Here is a 20,354-nt window from a genome sequence, read left to right on the forward strand (position 1 = left end):
GTTCATAAGCAAGTTACTGTACGGGTACAACTTCAAAACAAAGACAATTTCAACCTTCTGTAAGCAAAGTAAATAGCAGAAAAGAGACAGAGTTTGAGGTAAAACCATTCAAAACCAAATAGATGGTGCTTGAGTATTGATGCACCAGACTTTTTGTTCATAAGCAAGTTACTGTACGGGTACAACTTCAAAACAAAGACAATTTCAACCATTCTGTAAGCAAAGTAAATAGCAGAAAAGAGGCAGAGTTTGAGGTAAAACCATTCAAAACCAAGTAGATGGTGCTTGAGTATTGATGCACCAGACTTTTTGTTCCTAAGCAAGTTACTGTACGGGTACAACTTCAAAACAAAGACAATTTCAACCATTCTGTAAGCAAAGTAAATAGCAGAAAAGAGGCAGAGTTTGAGGTAAAACCATTCAAAACCAAGTAGATGGTGCTTGAGTATTGATGCACCAGACTTTTTGTTCCTAAGCAAGTTACTGTACGGGTACAACTTCAAAACAAAGACAATTTCAACCATTCTGTAAGCAAAGTAAATAGCAGAAAAGAGACAGAGTTTGAGGTAAAACCATTCAAAACCAAAAAGAATGGGTTTGAGTATTAACATACCAGACTTCGTACATAAAAGTATTACCATACGACCAGGACTTGAAATTTCAACAATTTGGCGAGTAATCGACGGCATGGTTGATTTAATTCAATATTTAAATGAACATGTTCCCGTTCATCAACATCAGATAGATTACCTTGGAGTAGCACTAGCTATATTGGGTATTTTTTTAGCAGCTATTTTTTCACTGATTTGCTTTATTAATTTTTTTTTTTGAATGTCCCATTAACAAATATAAAATAATTTTACTATATTTAAAAAGTTATAGTTTTAAGTTCCAATCTAGAATTGGCCTTCGATCACAATACACAGTTTTAATAACATCTAACTTCGTCTAATTGTTAAGTGTTCGTAACAGACAGCCAATCAGCAAACCAGTGATGTTATAAAACGAGTAGCTGAAGCCAATATTTATCGCGGAGTACTTCTGCAACCACAATCCAGTTAGTTTCCCATCGTCACAAGAACGTATACTCCTTTTTTGTTAAATGGCTGGGGGACTGTGTCAAAACGTTTAGCAAGTCTTTTTTTAGGAGGGTAAGGACAAGACCGTATCCAGAAGAGGGTTCCCCCTCCCCCACCAAAAAAGATTGCTTTTGTCCAAATCAAAAAAGATAACAAAATATGCATATAAACAAATTTTCACTGTGTTTTTAAGTTTTTTGTAACACTTACCCCCCAAAAAATACACCCCCCGAACAAAAACCAACGAACAAAAACCCCGAACAAAAACACTAGAACTTTTAATTTCCGTTCGAACGAGACCTCTCGCGATATTCTAGGACAACTGGGTCAATATGATCACCCCTGGGAGGAAAACAAAACAAAAACAAACAAAAACACACGCATCCGTAATCTTATTCTGGCACAAAATACAAAATTTCCCATTTTTGCAGACAGGACCTTGAAACCTCAACAGCAGGGTTCTCATAGACGCTGAATCTGACGGAATGATTTTAATTCAGATTACATGACTTTTAGGAGGTGTTTCCCCCTTTTTTGGAAAATACGGCAAACATTTTCAGGCTCGTAAATGTTGACGTGTAAGCCTTAACTTGATGAAACTTACATATTTGAAGTCAGCATAAAAATCCGATTCTTTTTATGTATCTATTGGTATAAAAATCCGTTTTTTAGAGTTTCGATTACTATTGAGCGGGGTAGCTCCTTACTTACAGTTCGTTACCACAAACTTTTTGACTATGACGAACATGGGATTGAACAAGGAAGTGGCCTTGCAGGATGACCCGGTAGCAGAAAAAAAAAATTTAAAAAAACTAACAAAATATCCCCGAGAGCGGGGCATGTCGTGATTAAAAAGTACAAACATCAAAAAAATAAATAGTAATGGATCAATTAATTAATGAGAGCATCAATGGATCCTAAAATAAGAGGCTTAATCGTACTTCTATGTGAGGGATATATCTGAAACCACTCGATTATGTAAAACATCAATGAGCCACATGGTATATCAGGGATCTCCACTCTCTTCTTTTGCACAAGAAAAGATCTTCTACTTTAGCTGGCAAGAAAATCTTGTGATAGCGCACAAGACGAAGCCACATCTTGAGACTGCAGTTCCAGCTGGACTGTCACAAGGTCTTCTCCTTTGAGTAGTGGCGATTGCTGAGGTAAATTTAGTCAAGAAACTATGATAGCTGTGTGTTGCGTCAGCCTCAGGCGGCTTTGTGCTGTAACGATTTATTAGTGGTGGGAGTAATTTATCTTTAACATATAAAAATACAAACATCGCAGGGATCTTTAAATCTTTCGTAAGGTAAAGTATGGAGCAATAAGTGAAGTAGGTAAATGAGTATCCACAGGAAATTTCTTGACTTAAACCCAGATATACTATATTTTTTTTATTACTATTTCTTACCATTTTTGTTTAGTTCACCCATTTTGTGCTGATATTCGGTGCTTAGAAGAAGACCTCAATATGAGCTAATCAGTAAAATTCTAAGAGATATATTCTACGAGACCAAAATGTGTAACAATGAGGTCAGAAAGCCTTAAATACCAGTTTTGGTAGATATTAAACACAATCTGCGAAATATGTACTTAGTGTGTTCATAGTTGCCACCATAACTACAACGAGAAGGACTGCCGTCCCCTCAACCACCATTCTTTACGCTGAACTTTAGCTAGTAATTAACTAAAAGTATCTTAAGAGGATAAAACTGATATGGTGTTAAAAATGAACAGAATGTAAGTAGACAACAAACTAAATCTTAAATTAAACAGAATAAATGAATTAATCATTAAATAAAAAATAATGATCAGAGACATGGTTTTCAGAAAATAAAAGCTTGGCCTGAATGGGCAAAAATGAGTAGATGGAAGTTTTGAGATCTACTATTATAATTTTAGGAAATCAAAAATGGAGGACCTACTTTAGATTTTGCATTATGGTCGCTCATACGCGGATCATGACTGTTCTTCTAAAAGTGACAATCCTGTTCGCAAATGATGATGAAAACGGGATCACAAAAAAAGATTCGATTTAGAAGATTCTAGTTCAGTTTAAATTATTCTAGTTTCCAACCCAAACCGAAAAGCTAAATAGATAGATGGATAGATAAATTTATTGCCCATTCGAAAAACGGTACAAGACCACAAATGGAGTAAATAAATAAACAAAAAGGAACAAAAACTTAGGTACTATATATACACGAAGACACTTAGGAACGAATCCCGATGGCAAGGCTACTAAACTTAATTGTAATGAAAAAAAGCCGATCTACACCCATAGTCCAAATGTAAAAAGGAGGAGAAAAATGAATATATAAGCGTAGATACATTCAAGGGGTAGGGTAAATATCGGGGTTATGCATAATACTACTACTACTAGCGATTCGCCGCAGCACCAAGCCGCCTGAGACCAACACAGCTAAGCACGCTGCTCCTCCTCCCCTATTTTTTCGAAGCCTCCCTCTTTACACCCTCCCAAGAAGATCCCATTTTCTTTACAACTTTATCCTCCCAACCTAACTGCGGACGACTTTCTTTCCGGAGAGGTTATGCATAATGCCAAGCTAATATTAAAATATTCCATAATCTATATGAATTACAGTCAGAGGAATATAAACGGGATGTTTATGACAAAGTTAAAAGAGTACTATTAATAATGACATTACTTTGCGAAAAGACATTAATAATTTCATTTCATTGCTTATCGCTATTCCGTATAAGTCGAGGGGTTGGCGCGCAAGACTTACAATCCTCTGTCTGTAAGGACATGGATTCGAGTCCGGGTGTCACTGATGATTTGGTCTGGAACAGGGGTTTGCGGTGCGACCCTGCTAGCTCATCCAGAGTCGATCCAGCTTCATATAGTTGTCTGGGGAAACTTAGGGGGAAAACATGGGAAGTGTCAGATGATTTGCCTCCAACCATACATCGCACTCCTGGCCAATGGCAGAAATTCAGGAGATAGGTACCTGCGCTACACAAACAATCGGTTAGCATATGAAAAAGCTTTTTTTAAGTTTCTCTTATTGTTGATTTATTCTTATTTTATGTCATTAACTGACTGAATCTTAATTTTTAATAATTGTTTATGGATAAATACTTACACTTAAGCGAGTACAGAGGGTTACTAGAAGGAGACCGGTGGATAATCGGGGCAGGGGGATGTTGGAAGGTGAAAAAATTAAAAAAAAGACAAAATATACAGGCGATTGTTATAGCAGGTATGAGAAATTAAGGAGAAAACAGTAAAAACCGCAATAGTTTGGGAAGGGGCGACGACCTGACCCCCCCCCCCCCCACACACACGTACTTGCTTGTTTTGATTTACCATTAAAATGAAGCAAAGGTACTTACAAAGTTCACTGGATCTCTCTTTGCCTTCATAAAGCTCTACCGATGTAACTTCGGTTCGCCTCATTTTTTCATTATAGAATGAGTAGACTAGCCAATTTTCGGAATGCACAATATGAACTGGACCTGTGGCCCTTTTATGGACTGTTGAGTAAACAATGTTGCCAGTTACACCGTCGACTAGAAATACTTTCACATGACCTAGCAGGGTAGGAGGAAAACTTTTAGTTGTAAGAATAAAAGTGGAAGAATTCAGAAGCTTTAACTTATTTTATTTGTAATTGAAACTGATGCATTCTGAAAATACATTCCTATTAGACTTCTGGGCACAAGTTCTTTTTATGATCGATTATGACGATTTATACTAGATGTAGCGACGTCGAATAAGCTTTCGTGCTTTAGACTGATCATTATACCTCATATTCATTATAGACTCAGATCTGATCAAAGAAAATATTGTTTGCATAACAATTGCATGTTAGCATTGCGTATAGCTCCTTCCTTATTGGTCTGATATGGGTATGCGGATTCTACACCTTAGGAGGTTTGAATAAAAATTTTCAGTAGCGTCAATTATGGGGGAGGCATATGCTCCCTGAATAAAAAAAAAAACAGTTTTTGGGTTGATATTTTTATTAAAAATGCTTTTTTTTTGGTATTTTCACTGAAAAAATTAAGAAAAACGACAAATTTGCCTCCTCCTAGATTTTGAAAAATACATTTTACCCACCGCATCACCCCTGCATTTTCTTAAATTGATGCCACAGCTTATTATGAGGTATGACAGACTAGGTGAGACTATAGCTTCCGAACCTGTAACGAAGCATTGCTTCAATACTAAGATGAATTTTAGCGTTATGAGCGCTATTTATTTTATTTGTATTATTGGCCGAAAATGAATGATCATTATTAGCGTTATTCGCCAATTAAGACAAGCTAATACGCCAATTAAGATGGGGCTGAACAGATGTTTCTAATTCTTGCATAAAAGTTATTATGAACGTCACATTGATTTCTCTGATACAAGAATAAAATAATTCCAGAAATTTCGAAACAGTTGAAAGTTTAGAATACAGAAGAGTCAGCTAAATGACCAATAGCCGTCCTTAGTAGTAGAGAATAAAAAATAATAAAAAACTCCCATAAAAACAACCAATGGTTAAAAGCTTCAAGATAAGACAAATTCAAACTAAAATTAGAACAGCCTTAGCGTCAAAACTTAACGCAATTTCAGCTAAGACTAAAAAAAAGGCATTCATTCATGTTGATTCTAGATTTTTTGGCTTGGTAATGTTTCTACATACATTCCGAACTTGCATCCACCAGCGGGATCAATTGAGGGGGGCATATGGGCCACCTGATTTTTCTTGCACCCCTCCTTAAATTTTGAAAATTCCTTTTCTGGGGATATTTTCACTGAAAAGTCCCTTTTTTGTCCCCTCCCCTAAATTTTGAAAATACATCTCCCTCCCCTAGACATTCGTGAACTGAAGCCACTGGCATCCACTAAGTAAGTCTATTCAATGAAATCAAAGGATATTTATGCGCCAGCTTGAATGTGAGCTATATGTAAACACAGGTCAAAGTTTGTAACTTGCAACCCCTCCCACGGGGACTGCAGGGGAGTAAGTCGTCCCCAAAGACATAGTTATTAGGTTTTTGGACTATGGTGAATAAAATGGCTATCTCAGAATTTTGATCCGGTGACTTTGGGGAAAATGAGCGTAGGAGGGGGCCTAGGTGCCCTCCAATTTTTTGGAGGCTTTCATATCACATGCTCTTCAAGCATGTAAGATGATATGCTTGAAGAGCATAATTTAGAAGTAGATATGTGATAATGTAGATGTAGATAATGTGATAAGATTCATTGCGTTGCGAGAGCAACACTTTGGTTTTGTCCCTTTTTTTTCTAGCAGTATTCATAATTTTCTGCATACAAACAGAGATCTTTGGTGCCCACTTTGAGACTATGAGGTTATTGCGACAAAATTATTATGATTTCAATGATTTACAATAGAATGTCGGTTCAAAAAACAATAACAACTGAACAAGCTCTGGTACCTTAAACCTGTTCTGGGGTCGGCTGAAAGGGATGTTTAAGGTATGGTTAATATTGAGGGGGCGGACTTAAAAACTAGAGTGAACTAGCCCCCTAGACTAAAGGAGGCGATAGACTAACACGAGCTATTACTCACTTCTTGTGAAAAAAAGACATGAACAACTTTGTGCTATGTCTAAAAAAGATGCAAGCGAATATATCGGGCTCATCTCCAACATATCCAGGAAGAAAAAAAATCTAAGTTGTATATTAATGATTCAAAAACAATAAACTGTCTTTAGCTAAAATTCCTTTAATTTCAACAACAACAAAAAATACCTTTCTTTTTCTATATAACAAAGCCAGCGACGGTGTCAAATGCCATAGAATCAAAAAACCATTTTTATTAACGCTTTAAGTTCGTGCTTCTGACTACAACTCAAAAATAGTTAAAATGGTGAGTAAAGTCAGTTCAGTTTTAATGATTACAAGCAAGCTTTCTATAATTACATGAACATTCTCATTATAATTTGAAATATGCGTAGAACAAGAATAAAGATTCAGTTTACCCTCCTAACTAGTTTATACGAGTCATAAACAAATTTCAGGGGGGGGGGGGGGTCAAACCGGTCACCAAAGATACCACTCAAAACACAGCCCGGAATTGAAGTACAATTTAAAATGTCGGTCTAAGAGCGCAATAATATTTAAAAAATTAAATTTTAATATTTAATTTTTTAGTATTTCAATATTTAATCAAAGATAACTGCTTTAATATTTACTTAAAGATAATGAAAGATTTTTTTAGCATCAGTCAGAAGACACCTCACCCTTTTTCAGACAACTCAGGAGCTGGGGTATTTAACCATAATTAAAATTTAAAAGCTTCTTTTCGTGTAGTTGTAGATACATCTAGGCTGAGGTTAGGTTTTGTCAGTCTTGATATCTGGCTGCACCGTGTCAATCCCTCGGCTTGGGGTTTTCTTAAATGATGGGTAGGTATGGAATTTATTTCTTCATTTTTTGCAATATTTTCACAAAAAAATGGTTTCAATTTAAAAGCTACTCTATTTTTATTCTTTAATCTTCTATTTAAATTAATTTCTTGAGTTCGATTCCTGTGCCCTAACTAGTCATTCATGCAAAGTACTAATTTTATTAATTTACTATTTAAGGTGTTTCACAATCAACGAGTGGTTTTTCCTTAACCCACGACAAAGATAATAAAGTTTTACAGACAATGGGAAATATTAGGTTTACGAAAAATAGAAAAAAAAAATAGAACTAAACAATATTCCAGAAACATTCCTGTAAAAAGCAGAATTGAAACAGAATTTTAAAAAGAAGAATTGAGAGAAAGAATAACTCATGAATAGAAAAAATAACTCACTTTTATGAACAGGATGTTTGCCTTCAACAACAACTGCAAAAAGATTAGGATTCAGGTACTTATATAAAACGTTTCTATCTGCTAGAGGACGTCCTGGGGAATGAACATTCTCTTCGGGTCTTTTCTGGACTAGTGCTGAAAGGTGTTCACTGGAGGGCATGTCAGAGTCACAGAGGTTCAAGCTCCATGCCACAGTTGCGGAAATACCCTGGAAAAGGAAGTGAACATTACTTAACAAACGCTGACCTAGCCAGAATCGAAAAAACCTTGAGTATTTTCCCCTCAACAAACCCAAGACAGTGTAAACTCTTGTGCATCAAAGCTATTCGAAGGTGCATTGGCAATTTGAAGGCAGTCATTTTCGGGAATTTATTGAAATAACAGGTCAATCCACATGAGCTTGCTCCTAAACCAATTCACAGCTATGCCCGAGTAGTAAAATAAGTTCACTGGGGTTAATGTTAAGCTTGACATAGCTTTAAATACGTTTTTTTCCTCTATTCCAACAGGTATAAAAAACTACATTAATAAATAAATATGTACAAAATTAAGTGAAAAATAATACTTAACACGATTAATGACATTTAAGTTTTAACTGCGATTAGGCGCATGATTTTGAATCCGAAAGTAAGAAGCTACTCTTTTCAGGAGGGAGTCACAATTCTATTTTCATATGCATTCAGTTTGTTTCAGAGGAGGGGAGAGGATAGTGAGTCCCGCCATAGAAAAGCTCATTTTCCATTTACTATGCAGTCAAAAGTACATTCATTTTTAGCATTTCCGGGGAAGCCTAATCGCTCCAAATTCTCCTGGCTCCCCCACCGATTTTTAATGCAAAACCTTGAAAGTTGTTTTCTGAATATTAAAAGCTAAGTACCTCGGCACCTAGGGTTAAAGCCATTGTGCACACTCCTCCTCTAGCTCACTCTATACACGGCTTTAGTCTTTGCTCCCCTCAAGTTCCCATTTCTATTATATCTTTTTCTAAACCTCTTTGCACCCCATTCTAAGACGCCTCAATTTTCGTTTTGTTTCAGCTGGATTACCAAAATACAAAGTTTTTTTTACAAACCGTCAGGCTTCATCCGTGAGACCTCAGTTAATTTGCTGTAGAGATGTATTTAGTGGGATCAAATTAATTTTTTTACAGCTTTTTTCGTGATATACGGACCAATCCGTCTCCCTTCCCAGATTTTGAAAAAAAAAAAAATACATTCTGGCCCCAATCCAACTCATAATTTTCGCGAATTGACACCACATGTCATATGCCTGTCCACAAAACTTAAGACAAAGAATTCTAATGACTTCGAGTGACACTCTAGTCAATATAGTGTCTGAGAGGACGCGGGTTCGAATCCCAGTGTACCCAATTCTTTGGTTTGGGACGGGGGTCAGTGGCGTGACTCTGTAAGCTTAGCCAGAGTCGACCCAGCTCTAAATGGGTACCTGGAGAAATCTGGGGAAGGTAAACAGAAGGGTGTGCGAAAGCACAAGATGGCCGGCCCCCAACCCCCCATTGCACTTCCTGGCTGAAGGGCCAAGAAACGGAGATCAGCACCGCCGGTACGGACTGTAAAGTCTAATGCCGTATCCTTTACCTTACCTTTTTTTACCTAGTCAATATACCCTTGCCCTTTACGAAAACACTTTTCCTCCTTTCTTCTCTTCTTTCTTGAAACTTCTGAAACCTTTTAAAAATGATACAAAAATAAAATAAAATTACACCACTAAAATCGTCATCAACTAGAGGTTTACGACCTCCAGTTTAAACAATATAAAAAAAATCATGGTTTTTGCAAATGTAATATATTACACATTATCTGTTTCTTTTTTTTTAATTTTTACCCCAGAGATCTTTAACTAGTACAGAATAAGTTTGAAAGGAGTTGGACTCTTTTGAAAAAAAAATTAACAATACACCTAGTACGACAGATATTTATTCTGCGAAAGACACACAGTAAATAATTCATAACCAATACTTACATGATATACCTACCAGTGCCAGCCCGAAGATATTTTTCAAATACGGTAGGGCGAGTCCATCCGAAATTTTTAAGAAAGGACGGACCAAAAGCTTCAAATATTCCGAAAACGGTTTAAACAATGTTTTCAAAAATTCAAAATTTTGCCCATTGTGTGTTCTGGTCGTCTCTTTAGAACCCCCTAGGTACCCATATTAGGAAACGTAATGCTAATCTAAATGTAATATGTTGCACTTTCTGTGTTTTGGTCACCCCTTTACAACCCCCCCCCCCCTCTAGATATCCAGATTTAGAAATGTGATTTTTGATACACTCAGCAATCTATATGTAGATATTCCCATTTAGCCATATTGAGGTTTATATGATACCGACCTTATTAGAGGTGTGGCATTAATTTTATACATTTTGTCATCCAAAATTAAAAAAAAGCTTTGTAAATAGGTTGTAATTTTTATGGAGACTTTGAAAGCAGTTGGGCTCCTCTGAGAATATAAAATCAGCACCATATTTGCCAAGTCCAGTTTATATCAGCACCTATCCAGTTTATATCAGTTTATACCCAGTTAGAATCAGCACCATATTTGCCAAGTCCAATTTATATTAGCACCTATCCAGTTTATATCAGTTTATATCCAGTTAAAATCAGCACCATATTTGCCAAGTCCAATTTATATTAGCTTTGTCTAGGATCCAGTAGAAACATCTCTAATCAATGCTTCCTGACTATATCTAGCAATAGCAGCTGCAATATATTTTTCCGACTTTTTATGGAAGGCCTATAGAAACTTTCCAAAAAGAAGGACCAGAAGCTTGAAATTAAATCCAAAACGTTCCATAACATTTTCGGAAACGGAAAAAGTATTGCGCTTCATTTTTTTTTGCACCCCCTCCCCCATGTACCCATATTAGGAAGTGTAATTTTCAATACACCAAACATTGTACTAACCAGAGACTAATCTAGACTAGTCTAAACCAAACTAATCTTCGTTCATCTCTTCATCTTTACAAGATTCTTACTTTAGGGTATGGCATCGGTATGCGTATAGCATCGATTCCATGGATTTTGTCCAAGTAAAACAAGAAAAAAAGCTTTTTCTACAGGTTGGGATAATTTTTGGAGGGCTTTGAAAGGTTTCTTCTTTGAGAAGTAAAAATCATCATCGTACATACCAAGTACGGTGGATATTTACTTCGTTTCAAAACCAATACTTCCTGACTCTACTTCAGTAATACTATTGTTAATATTTTATTGTATTAAGGGGTATTGTTGTTAATATGAATAGAAATTCTGCGTGATTTTTTATCTGCTACACGATCAAAGGCATGGTGAACGAAACAATATGATTATGTGATGTCTAAATACAGTACACCGTATTCATATGTTTAAATACACTGAAATATATTTTTCAACTATGAGAAGGAAAATATTATTGTTTAAAATCGCTGAAAACAAAACTCCTGGTAGCGCTTGTCAACCGCTTGCAAACTAACACGAGAAATTATTCACAATTATAAATAATTTCCACTGCAGCATAGACAGTGAGTTGGCAATTTTGCCAAAGCGTTGGCAAAATTATGCAAATCTGACGACAAGTGAATGCGAGGATTTTTCAGTCAAAATCCTAACAAACCTTTATTGAGCATTAGTCTTGGAGTTGTGAGTTCTCTTAAAGAGTATATTCTTACTCGCTAGTCTCGAGATTCGCTTGTATCAATATTATATCATTCATTATGAATAATTATCAGTTATGAATTATCAATTATATAAATAATTATCAATAATTATTATCAATAATAATTATCAATTATGAAATTATCAATTATGAATAATTTTCTCTGCAGCACAGACAATGATTACAATCACAGGGTCTTGGCCATACCCCGCCGTGGAAAAAGTGGGGTAGCATAGTAGCAATGCTGCTTGGCAGTGTTCATGGTCTAGTGAAATTTGTTGACATACTTTGAAATTTGCTGGCAGATTCGGAAGCTTTCGGAATTCTGTCGAATTCTGCTACTGGCAGCTTTGGAAGTTTTCCACACCTGGCCATACCCACCAATAGCAGCCAAAATATATTTTCTAACATGTTAAAACGGCCCCATAGAAGCTTCGCAGAAGAGAAAGCCAGAAACTTTAGAAGAATCCCAAAAAGCTTCACAATCTAATCCCAAATGTAAAAAAAAATTGTACTTCATAGTTTGTCATCATCTTTTTAGATCCCCTCCGCTTTGTGCCCATATTAAGAAATGTAACTTTCAATTCATCAAACACCCTACTAAACATATTTGATATTCTCATGCACCCTAATATCGTTAACTTTTGAACATTGTATTGTTCTTACCTTATTAGGGGTAGGACCTTAATTTTTTATAGATCCTGCTGCATCAAAAAAAAAAAAAACTTTAAAAACAGGTTGTAAAAATTTTCGGAGAATTTCAAAAAAAGTTGGGTTTCTTTGAGAAACAAAAATCATCATCACGTGTACCAAGTGCTATGGATATTAATTTTGTTTCAAGATAAATGCTTCTTGGCTATACCCACCAATAGCAGCCGCTATATATTTCTTTAACATGTTATAGCAACCCCGTAGAGACTTTCCAGAAGGGAGGGTGAGAAGCTTAAAACAAATTCATGAAAAGTTTCACATTTTTTTTCAGAAATGCAAATTTTGTGGTTCCTGTGTTTTGGTCCTACATTACAAAACGCAACGTCCAATACACCAAACATCGTACTAAACATATTTGACATTTCCATGTACCAAAATAACGTGCATCTATTGAGCTTAATATAATTCTTACCTCATTAGGGGTATGAAAAACTTTGTAACCAACTACGCTACAGTCCTCGCTCTGTCCTACTGTCAAATACAAAGGCTTTGTCAACTTTACAGGCTCTTCAAGTTGAGGGTATATGTAAAATTCGTTATTTTCATCGACCAATAAAAGAGGTTTAATAAATTGCGTGTTTTCCACTGCATTATGCAATTGCTGAATCATTTTTACTTTACTTGCTAATTGAATTGCTTCTTCCGTGTAGGGTACACCCGTAATTGGGTTAAAGCTGAAAACAGCGGCTTTCCCAGTATTCTGAAAAAAAAAATCAAGAGCTAGAGAGTTAATGTACCAAGGACAGGAAACCAAAGATAATTCTTGCCTCCTACACCCACCTTCGGTAAAAGGGTGATTTTGCAGGGTTTTCCTTTCAACTTTTTCAGAATTATTAAGTTTTTAGGGTGCTATCAAATTTTCGTCAGTGTTGCCACGTTATTCGACAGTTTCGTTTGTAGAAATTCAAAAAGCAACAATCTGCGAATTCTTAAAGACAGCAACTACACCTTCAAAAGAAAGACATACCTTCTTAAGCTGTTTGGTACTAGATGTTTTTGCTGATTTTGTAAGATTTTACTTTTTTATATGAAAATAAGCGATTTTTTCACTGATTTTTTTAATTTGTGTACACTACTACCAAATACTGCATATCTGCTTATGGAAGTATTTCTCATTAAAAATTGAATTAGCCATTGCTCCTAATTCTTAAATTCTTAAGTTTAAATTCTGAAATAAAATTAGTACTTTGCACAAAAATGACTAATTATGGCACAGGAATCGAACTCGAGAAATTAATTTAAATAGAATATTAAAGAATAAAAATAGCGTAGTTTTTTAATTGAAAAAATTGCGAAGAATCTAATTAATTAAATTCGACAGCACTTTTCGTCTGTAGAAATTCAAAAAACAACCGTCTGTGTATTCCTAAAGACAACCCTAACCTTCAAAAGAAAGACATATCTTCTTAAGCTGTTTTTGCTGATTTTTTCGCTGATTTTTTAAGATTTTGCTTTTTTTTAATAAAAATCAGCGATTTTGTCACTGATTTTTTTTAATTTGTGCACGCTACTACCAAAAAATGCATATCTGCTTATGAAAGTATTTCTCATTAAAAATTGAATTAGCCATAGCTCCTAATTTTTTCAGATATATTTGGCTGTTTTCGTTTTCATTGAACCAACTCAAAAAATCAGATTTATTATCCCTGTCCTAGGACTTTAAAACAAGTTTTAGGTCAATAAAACCGTATTGCGCATCTTCATCTTGTTCACTTATATCAAAGAGCAAATAAAAGAAATTGCTACAACAAATATTAATATGTTCTGTAACTACCACGTTTCAAGTTTCAAAAAAACTGACAGACCCCAAAGTGAATGTTGAACTATTATGGCAATGTAAAGTAAAAGCGGAAAAATTGAGGATTTGAATGCGTTTGCAAGCAAATTACCCATCCTTCCTGTCAATATAAAAAAAAAAATTAAATATCAAAGTGAAGCAGGGTATTATTCATTTAGCTAGTGAAAAAGACACCGGAATAAAAAAAAAAAATCCGCAAAAACATATAGTACCAAAAAGCTTAAGAAGGTATGTCTATTCTGGATGTTGTTTCATACAATATTTGTCCAATACAAATATTCATAGCAAAAAAGCTATAAATATTTTCAACAATAGATTCGGGCAATTACTCAATACCCAAACATGTATTTATGTTGCAAGGATACATCTACGAACTTTTTCAAGGAGAAATTCCAAAAAGGGAAGGGGAGGGGAAAGCAGTTTTCCAATAAATAAGCAAATTGGTAATAAATTAAAGGGCATTTAATGTGTTAATAGGTCATGAAACCTTCATGAAAATAAAAATTTCATGGTTCTATGTTGTTACGAGGACAAAGGGTGACATATTCACAGGAGTCTAGGTCTCTGAGTAAACTTTTTAAATTCTTTCCAGGAATTAAGGGAGGAAATTGCACCCCTTTCCCCTCTTTAGCCGATCCCAGATTTTTTTCACTTCCTTGTTTTATTTTTCTGACAGTTGGACAACATCCAGAATAGAAACTGTTGCTCAGAAATAAGACTTTATTTTTTACTACTAACATGAGAATCCAATTGTCGAATTATCAAGCAAAAACCAATGTGACTTAGAGGATGTTAATGAAAAATATTTTATTGAAAAGTTAATTCAAAGATTTTTGACTTTATCAATTAAAAGAAGAAAAAGAAGGAACTAAAGGGGTTCTAAGATAACTCTTTCGTGGCCTGCAACATTTTTATTTACCTTCTCAATCATTTTCCTATGAACATTATTGTTTTTGATAGACTAATTTAGAAGTATATATATATATATATATATATATATATATATATATATATATATATATATATATATATATATATATATATATATATATATATATATATATATATATATATATATATGTATATATATATTCCACCATAAAGTAACAAGAGCTAAGAGCTCATATGGCACTTGTGACGAGGCGAGAAGAGCTAAGAGCCAAGAGATCATATGGTATGAGCTCTAACAAAATTCTATGAATCAATAGATTGAATTAAAAAGGAAAATAAGAGGCTTAATGCCGGTCAGGATTTAAAATAAGAGCTCTGAGTCGCGATGTCCTTCTAAATATCAAAATTCATTAAGATCCGATCACCCACTCGTAAGTTATAAATACCTGATTTTTTCTAATTTTTCCACTCCCTTTAGCCCCCCAGATGGTCGAATCTGGGAAAACGACTTAATCAAGTCAAATTGTGCAGCTCCCTGACACGCTTACCAATTTTCATCGTCCTAGCACGTCCAGAAGCACCAAACTCGCCAAATCACTGAACCCCTCCCCCCAACTTCCCCAAAGAGAGCGAATCCAGTACGATTCTGTCAATCACGTATCAAGGACATTTGTTTATTCTATCCACCAAGCTTCATCCCGATTCCTCCACTCCAAGTGTTTTTCCAAGATTTCCCCCTCCAACTCCCCCCAATGTCAAAAAATCTGGTCGGGATTTGAAATAAGAGCTCTGAGACATGAATTCCTTCTAAAAATCAAATTTCATTAAGATCCTATCATGTATTCGTAAGATAAAAATACCCCAATTTTCACGTTTTCCAAGAATTCCGGTTTCCCCCTCCAACTCCCCCCAAAGTCACAGGATCTGGTCGGAATTTAAAATTAGAACTTTAAAGCACAAGATCCTTCTAAATACCAAATTTCATTAAGATCTGGTCACCCTTTCGTAAGTTACAAATACCTCAATCTTCAAAATTACCCCTCCCCCCCAATTCCACCAAAAAGAGCAGATCCGGTCCGGTTATATCAGTCACGTATCTTAGACAGGTTTCTATTCTTCCCATCCAGTTTCATCCTGATCTCACCGCTTTAAGTATTTTCTATAGTTTCCGGTCCCCCCAACCACCCCCCCCCCCCAATTACGCTTGATCCGGTTGAGATTTAAAATAAGAGATCTGAGTTACGAGGTCCTTCTAAATATGAAGTTTCATGAAGATCCGATCACTCCTTCGTAAGTTAAAAATACGTCATTTTTTCTTATTTTTCAGAATTAACCCCCCCTCCCAATAGAGTGGATCCGTTCCAATTATGTAAATCACGTATGTCAGACTTCTGCTTATTTTTCCCACCAAGTTTCATCCCGATCCCTCTAATCTAAGCGTTTTCCATGATTTTAGGTTCCCCACCCCAATTTTCCCCCAATGTCACCAGATCCGGTCAGGATTTAAAATAAAAGCTTTGAGACACGATATCCTTCTAAATATCAAATTTCATTGAGATCCGATCACCCGTTCGTAAGTTAAAAATACCTAATTTTTTCTAATTTTTCAGAATTAACCCCTCCCCCAACTACCCCAAAGAGAGCGGATCCGTTCCGGTTATGTCAATCATGTATCTAGGACTCGTGATTATTTTTTCCACCAAGTTTCATCCCGATCCCTCCACTCTAAGTGTTTTCCAAGTTTTAGGTTTCCCCCTCCCAACTCCCCCCCCCCAATGTCACCATATCCGGTCGGGTTTAAAATAAGAGCTCTGAGCCACGATATCCTTCTAAATATCAAATTTCATTGAGATCCGATCATCCATTCGTAAGTTAAAAATACCTCATTTTTTCTTATTTTTCAGAAATACCCCCCCCCCCCCAACTACCCCAAAGAGAGCGGATTCGTTCCGTTTATGTCAATCATCTATCTAGGACTTGTGTTTATTTTTCCACCAAGTTTCATCCCGATCCCTCCACTCTAAGTGTTTTCCAAGTTTTAGGTTTCCCCCTCCCAACTCCCCCCCCCCCAATGTCACCAGATCCGGTCGGGATTTAAAATAAGAGCTCTAAGACACGATATCCTTCTAAACACCAAATTTCATTGAGATCCGATCACCCGTTCGTAAGTTAAAAATACCTCATTTTTTCTAATTTTTCAGAATTACCACCCCCCCCCCCCCAACTACCCCAAAGAGAGCGGTATCAATCATGTATCTGGGACTTGTGCTTATTTTTCCCATCAAGTTTCATTCCGATCCCTCCACTCTAAGTGTTTTCCAAGATTTTAGGTTCCCCCCTCCAACTCCCCCCAATGTCATCAGATCTGGTCGGGATTTAAAATAAGAGCTCTGAGACACAATATAATTCCAAACATCAAATTTCATTAAGATCCCATCATCCGCTCATACCGCTCTTAAGTCCCATCATCCGCTCTTAAGTTAAAAATACTTCATTTTTTCTATTTTTTCCGAATTAACCGGCCCCCCACTCGCCCCAGATGGTCAAATCGGGAAAACGACTATTTCTAATTTAATATGGTCCGGTCCCTGATACGCTTGCGAAATTTCATCGTCCTAGCTTACCTGGAAGTGCCTAAAGTAGCAAAACCGGAACCGACAGACAGACAGACAGACCGACAGACCGACAGAATTTGCGATTGCTATATGTCACTTGGTTAATGCCAAGTGCCATAAAAACCTTTACCATATAGTAAAGAGGAAAGAAGAAAATAAACACTTCTAATAAAAAAGCAACGCGTCCAAAGAAAAAAGAAGGAAAAACATGAAATAAGGACGCTCAAAAATTTCTAGTACACACCCAGCTCAACTATTACCCACTTCTTATCTTTTCTGGACAGCAGCCAATAACCAAGTTCATAAAAACGAAAAAAAGAATAAGGAGGATACTGTTACCTTATCCCTACCAACGATGGCAACGCGAGCTGAAAGAGGATGATGGGCGGAACCACGGAGAACGAACATTGGATATTCATTATGCGTCTTATCGCCAATTCGCTTTATCACTGGCTCAAAGTCCGTCAAATAGCGACTCCATACAATCTTTCCACTCAAGGAATCCATACCAAATAGCTACAAAGAGAAAAGGCACAGCATTATAGCAATAATTGTACTGTGAAGCTATTAAGTATTACCCAAAAATCCACCAAAAAGACGAAATGAATGACAACCCTTAACTGATCCGGCCAAAAAAGTGACTTGACAGGTGGTTTGGAATGGGATCTACCAATGGATTTATTATCAGTATAGATACCAACCAATCTATGATAAAGCACTTCAATGGGCAAGCAGGAAAACAGACATCACGCGTCTGATAAAAATGGCGGAAATAATGGTAATCAATCATTCGGTGTAAAAAAGCTGATCTAAACAACCGGTTTTGCCTGCTTCGAACATCTTAAAAAAAACCTTTGTGTGTGCAGTTTCTCTTCCTGCAAGGAGACCGCGGAAACGCATGTTGTCTGTAGTCTATTGTAAATTTATAGGTCCAGGGGTCTAAAAGACCCACAATCTAAAATCGGTAGTTCGTGAATAAAGCTTCTAATATTTCTATTAAAATAAGAAAAAAACTAAAAAAGTAGATTGTAAACGGACCACCGAAACTTAGAAACTGAAAGTTTTAGTGCTCTTTTTAGGAGTACAAAGTGATCGGAGGCCAGCCAGCCCCCCATTCTCTTTTGCAACCAAATGCCCGTCCCCCTCCCATAGCATCACATTGGTGTTATGAAGAAAGCGAAAGGAGATCGCGAAAATACGTGATGTCATCAGTCTATTATACGCTTATAGGTCTAAAAGACCTACAACCTAAAAATAGTCCTTAAAGTAAACAAAAACCGGAAGTGTTTTTTCACTTCATTGCGAATTATTGTCCTATTATGCACATGAGAATAAGAAACAAGAGCTAAGAGCTCATATGGCACTTGTGACGAGGTCGAAAGAGCCAAGAGCCAAGAACTCATATGGTAGGATCTCTAGCAAAATTCTGAGAATCAGTAGATTGCTTTAAAAGAAAAATCAGAGGCTTAATGTCGGTAGAGATTTAAAATAAGAGCTCTGAGTCACGAGGTCCTTGTAAATATCAAAATTCATTAAGATTCGATCACCCATTCGTAAGATGTTTCAATTTTCGCGTTTTCCAAGAATTCCGGTTTCCCCCTCCAACTCCCATCAATGTCACCGGATCTGGTCGGGATTTATAATGAGAATTCTAAAGCACAAGATCCTTCTAGATATCAAATTTCATTAAGATCTGATCGCCCGTTCGTAAGTTACAAATACCTTATTTTTTTAATTTTTCCGAATTACCCCCCCCCCAACTCCACCAAAAAGAGCGGATCCGGTCCGGTTATGTCAGTCACCTATATTGGACTTGTGCTTATTCTTTCCACCACGTTTCATCCTGATCTCTCCGCTTTAAGCTTTTTCCAAGATTTCCGGTCCCCCCCCCACTAATGACACTGGATCTGGTCGGGATTTAAAATAAGAGATCTGAGTTTCGAGGTCCTTCTAAATATGAAATCATTAAGATACGATCACTCTTTCGTAAGTTAAAAATACCTCATTTTTTTCTATTTTTTTTTTAATTAACCCTCCCCCCAACTCCCCCAAAGAGAGCAGATCCGTTCCAGTTATGTCAGTCCCGTATCTAAGACTTGTGCTTATTTTTTCTACCAAGTTTCATCCCAATCCCTCCACTCTAAGCGTTTTCCAAGATTTTAGGTTCCCCCCTCCAATTCCCCCCAATGTCACCAGATCTGGGCGGGATTCAAAATAAGAGCTCTGAGACACAATATACTTCCAAACGTCAAATTTCATTAAGATCCCATCACCCGTTCGTAAGTTAAAAATACTTAATTTTTTCTATTTTTTTCCAAATTAATCGCACCCCCCCCCAACTCCCCCGCAGAAGGTCAAATCGGGAAAAAAATATTTCTAATTTAATCTGGTCCGGTCCCTGATACACCTGCCCAATTTCATCGTCCTAGCTTACCTGGAAGTGCCTAAAGTAGCAAAACCGGGACAGACAGACCGACAGAATTTGCGATCGCTATATGTCACTTGGTTAATACCAAGTGCCATAAGAAAACTAGAATTAATTACATAAGCACAAGGAACAGGAAATACTGGCTGGTTTAAAGTGACCTCTTTTTTCAGAACTTGCAGTTACATCTTGAATTTCTCTCCTTTTCTCTACGACAAAAGCTACGTTGCCAGTTTTTGGACTTGTATCCCAATTTTAATATGCTAAATGTACTCAAAAGTTGTACGAAACGCCAATTATAAAATCAACAACATTCATATTCACAGTTTGTTATTAAATTAGCTTATTAATTTAGATACCATTACGTCCTACGGCCATTTTAAAGGCTTTTCAGT

The 20,354-nt window shown here is 36.3% G+C and overlaps 1 protein-coding gene across 1 annotated transcript in view; it reads right to left on the reverse strand.

Annotated features, from left to right (window-relative positions):
* LOC136029871 (ER membrane protein complex subunit 1-like) overlaps positions 1–20,354 on the reverse strand; it is an 85,035-nt gene that overhangs the window by 12,108 nt on the left and 52,573 nt on the right. The window contains exons 9-12 of the mRNA XM_065708334.1: positions 17,874–18,050; positions 12,643–12,930; positions 7,865–8,072; positions 4,440–4,637 (exon numbers count right to left, since the gene is read on the reverse strand). Coding sequence (XP_065564406.1) covers positions 4,440–4,637; positions 7,865–8,072; positions 12,643–12,930; positions 17,874–18,050 — 871 coding nt within the window. The remainder of the gene's footprint in view (positions 1–4,439; positions 4,638–7,864; positions 8,073–12,642; positions 12,931–17,873; positions 18,051–20,354) is intronic.

This window comes from Artemia franciscana, chromosome 8, assembly GCF_032884065.1.
Source record: "Artemia franciscana chromosome 8, ASM3288406v1, whole genome shotgun sequence".
Classification (NCBI taxonomy): domain Eukaryota; kingdom Metazoa; phylum Arthropoda; class Branchiopoda; order Anostraca; family Artemiidae; genus Artemia; species Artemia franciscana.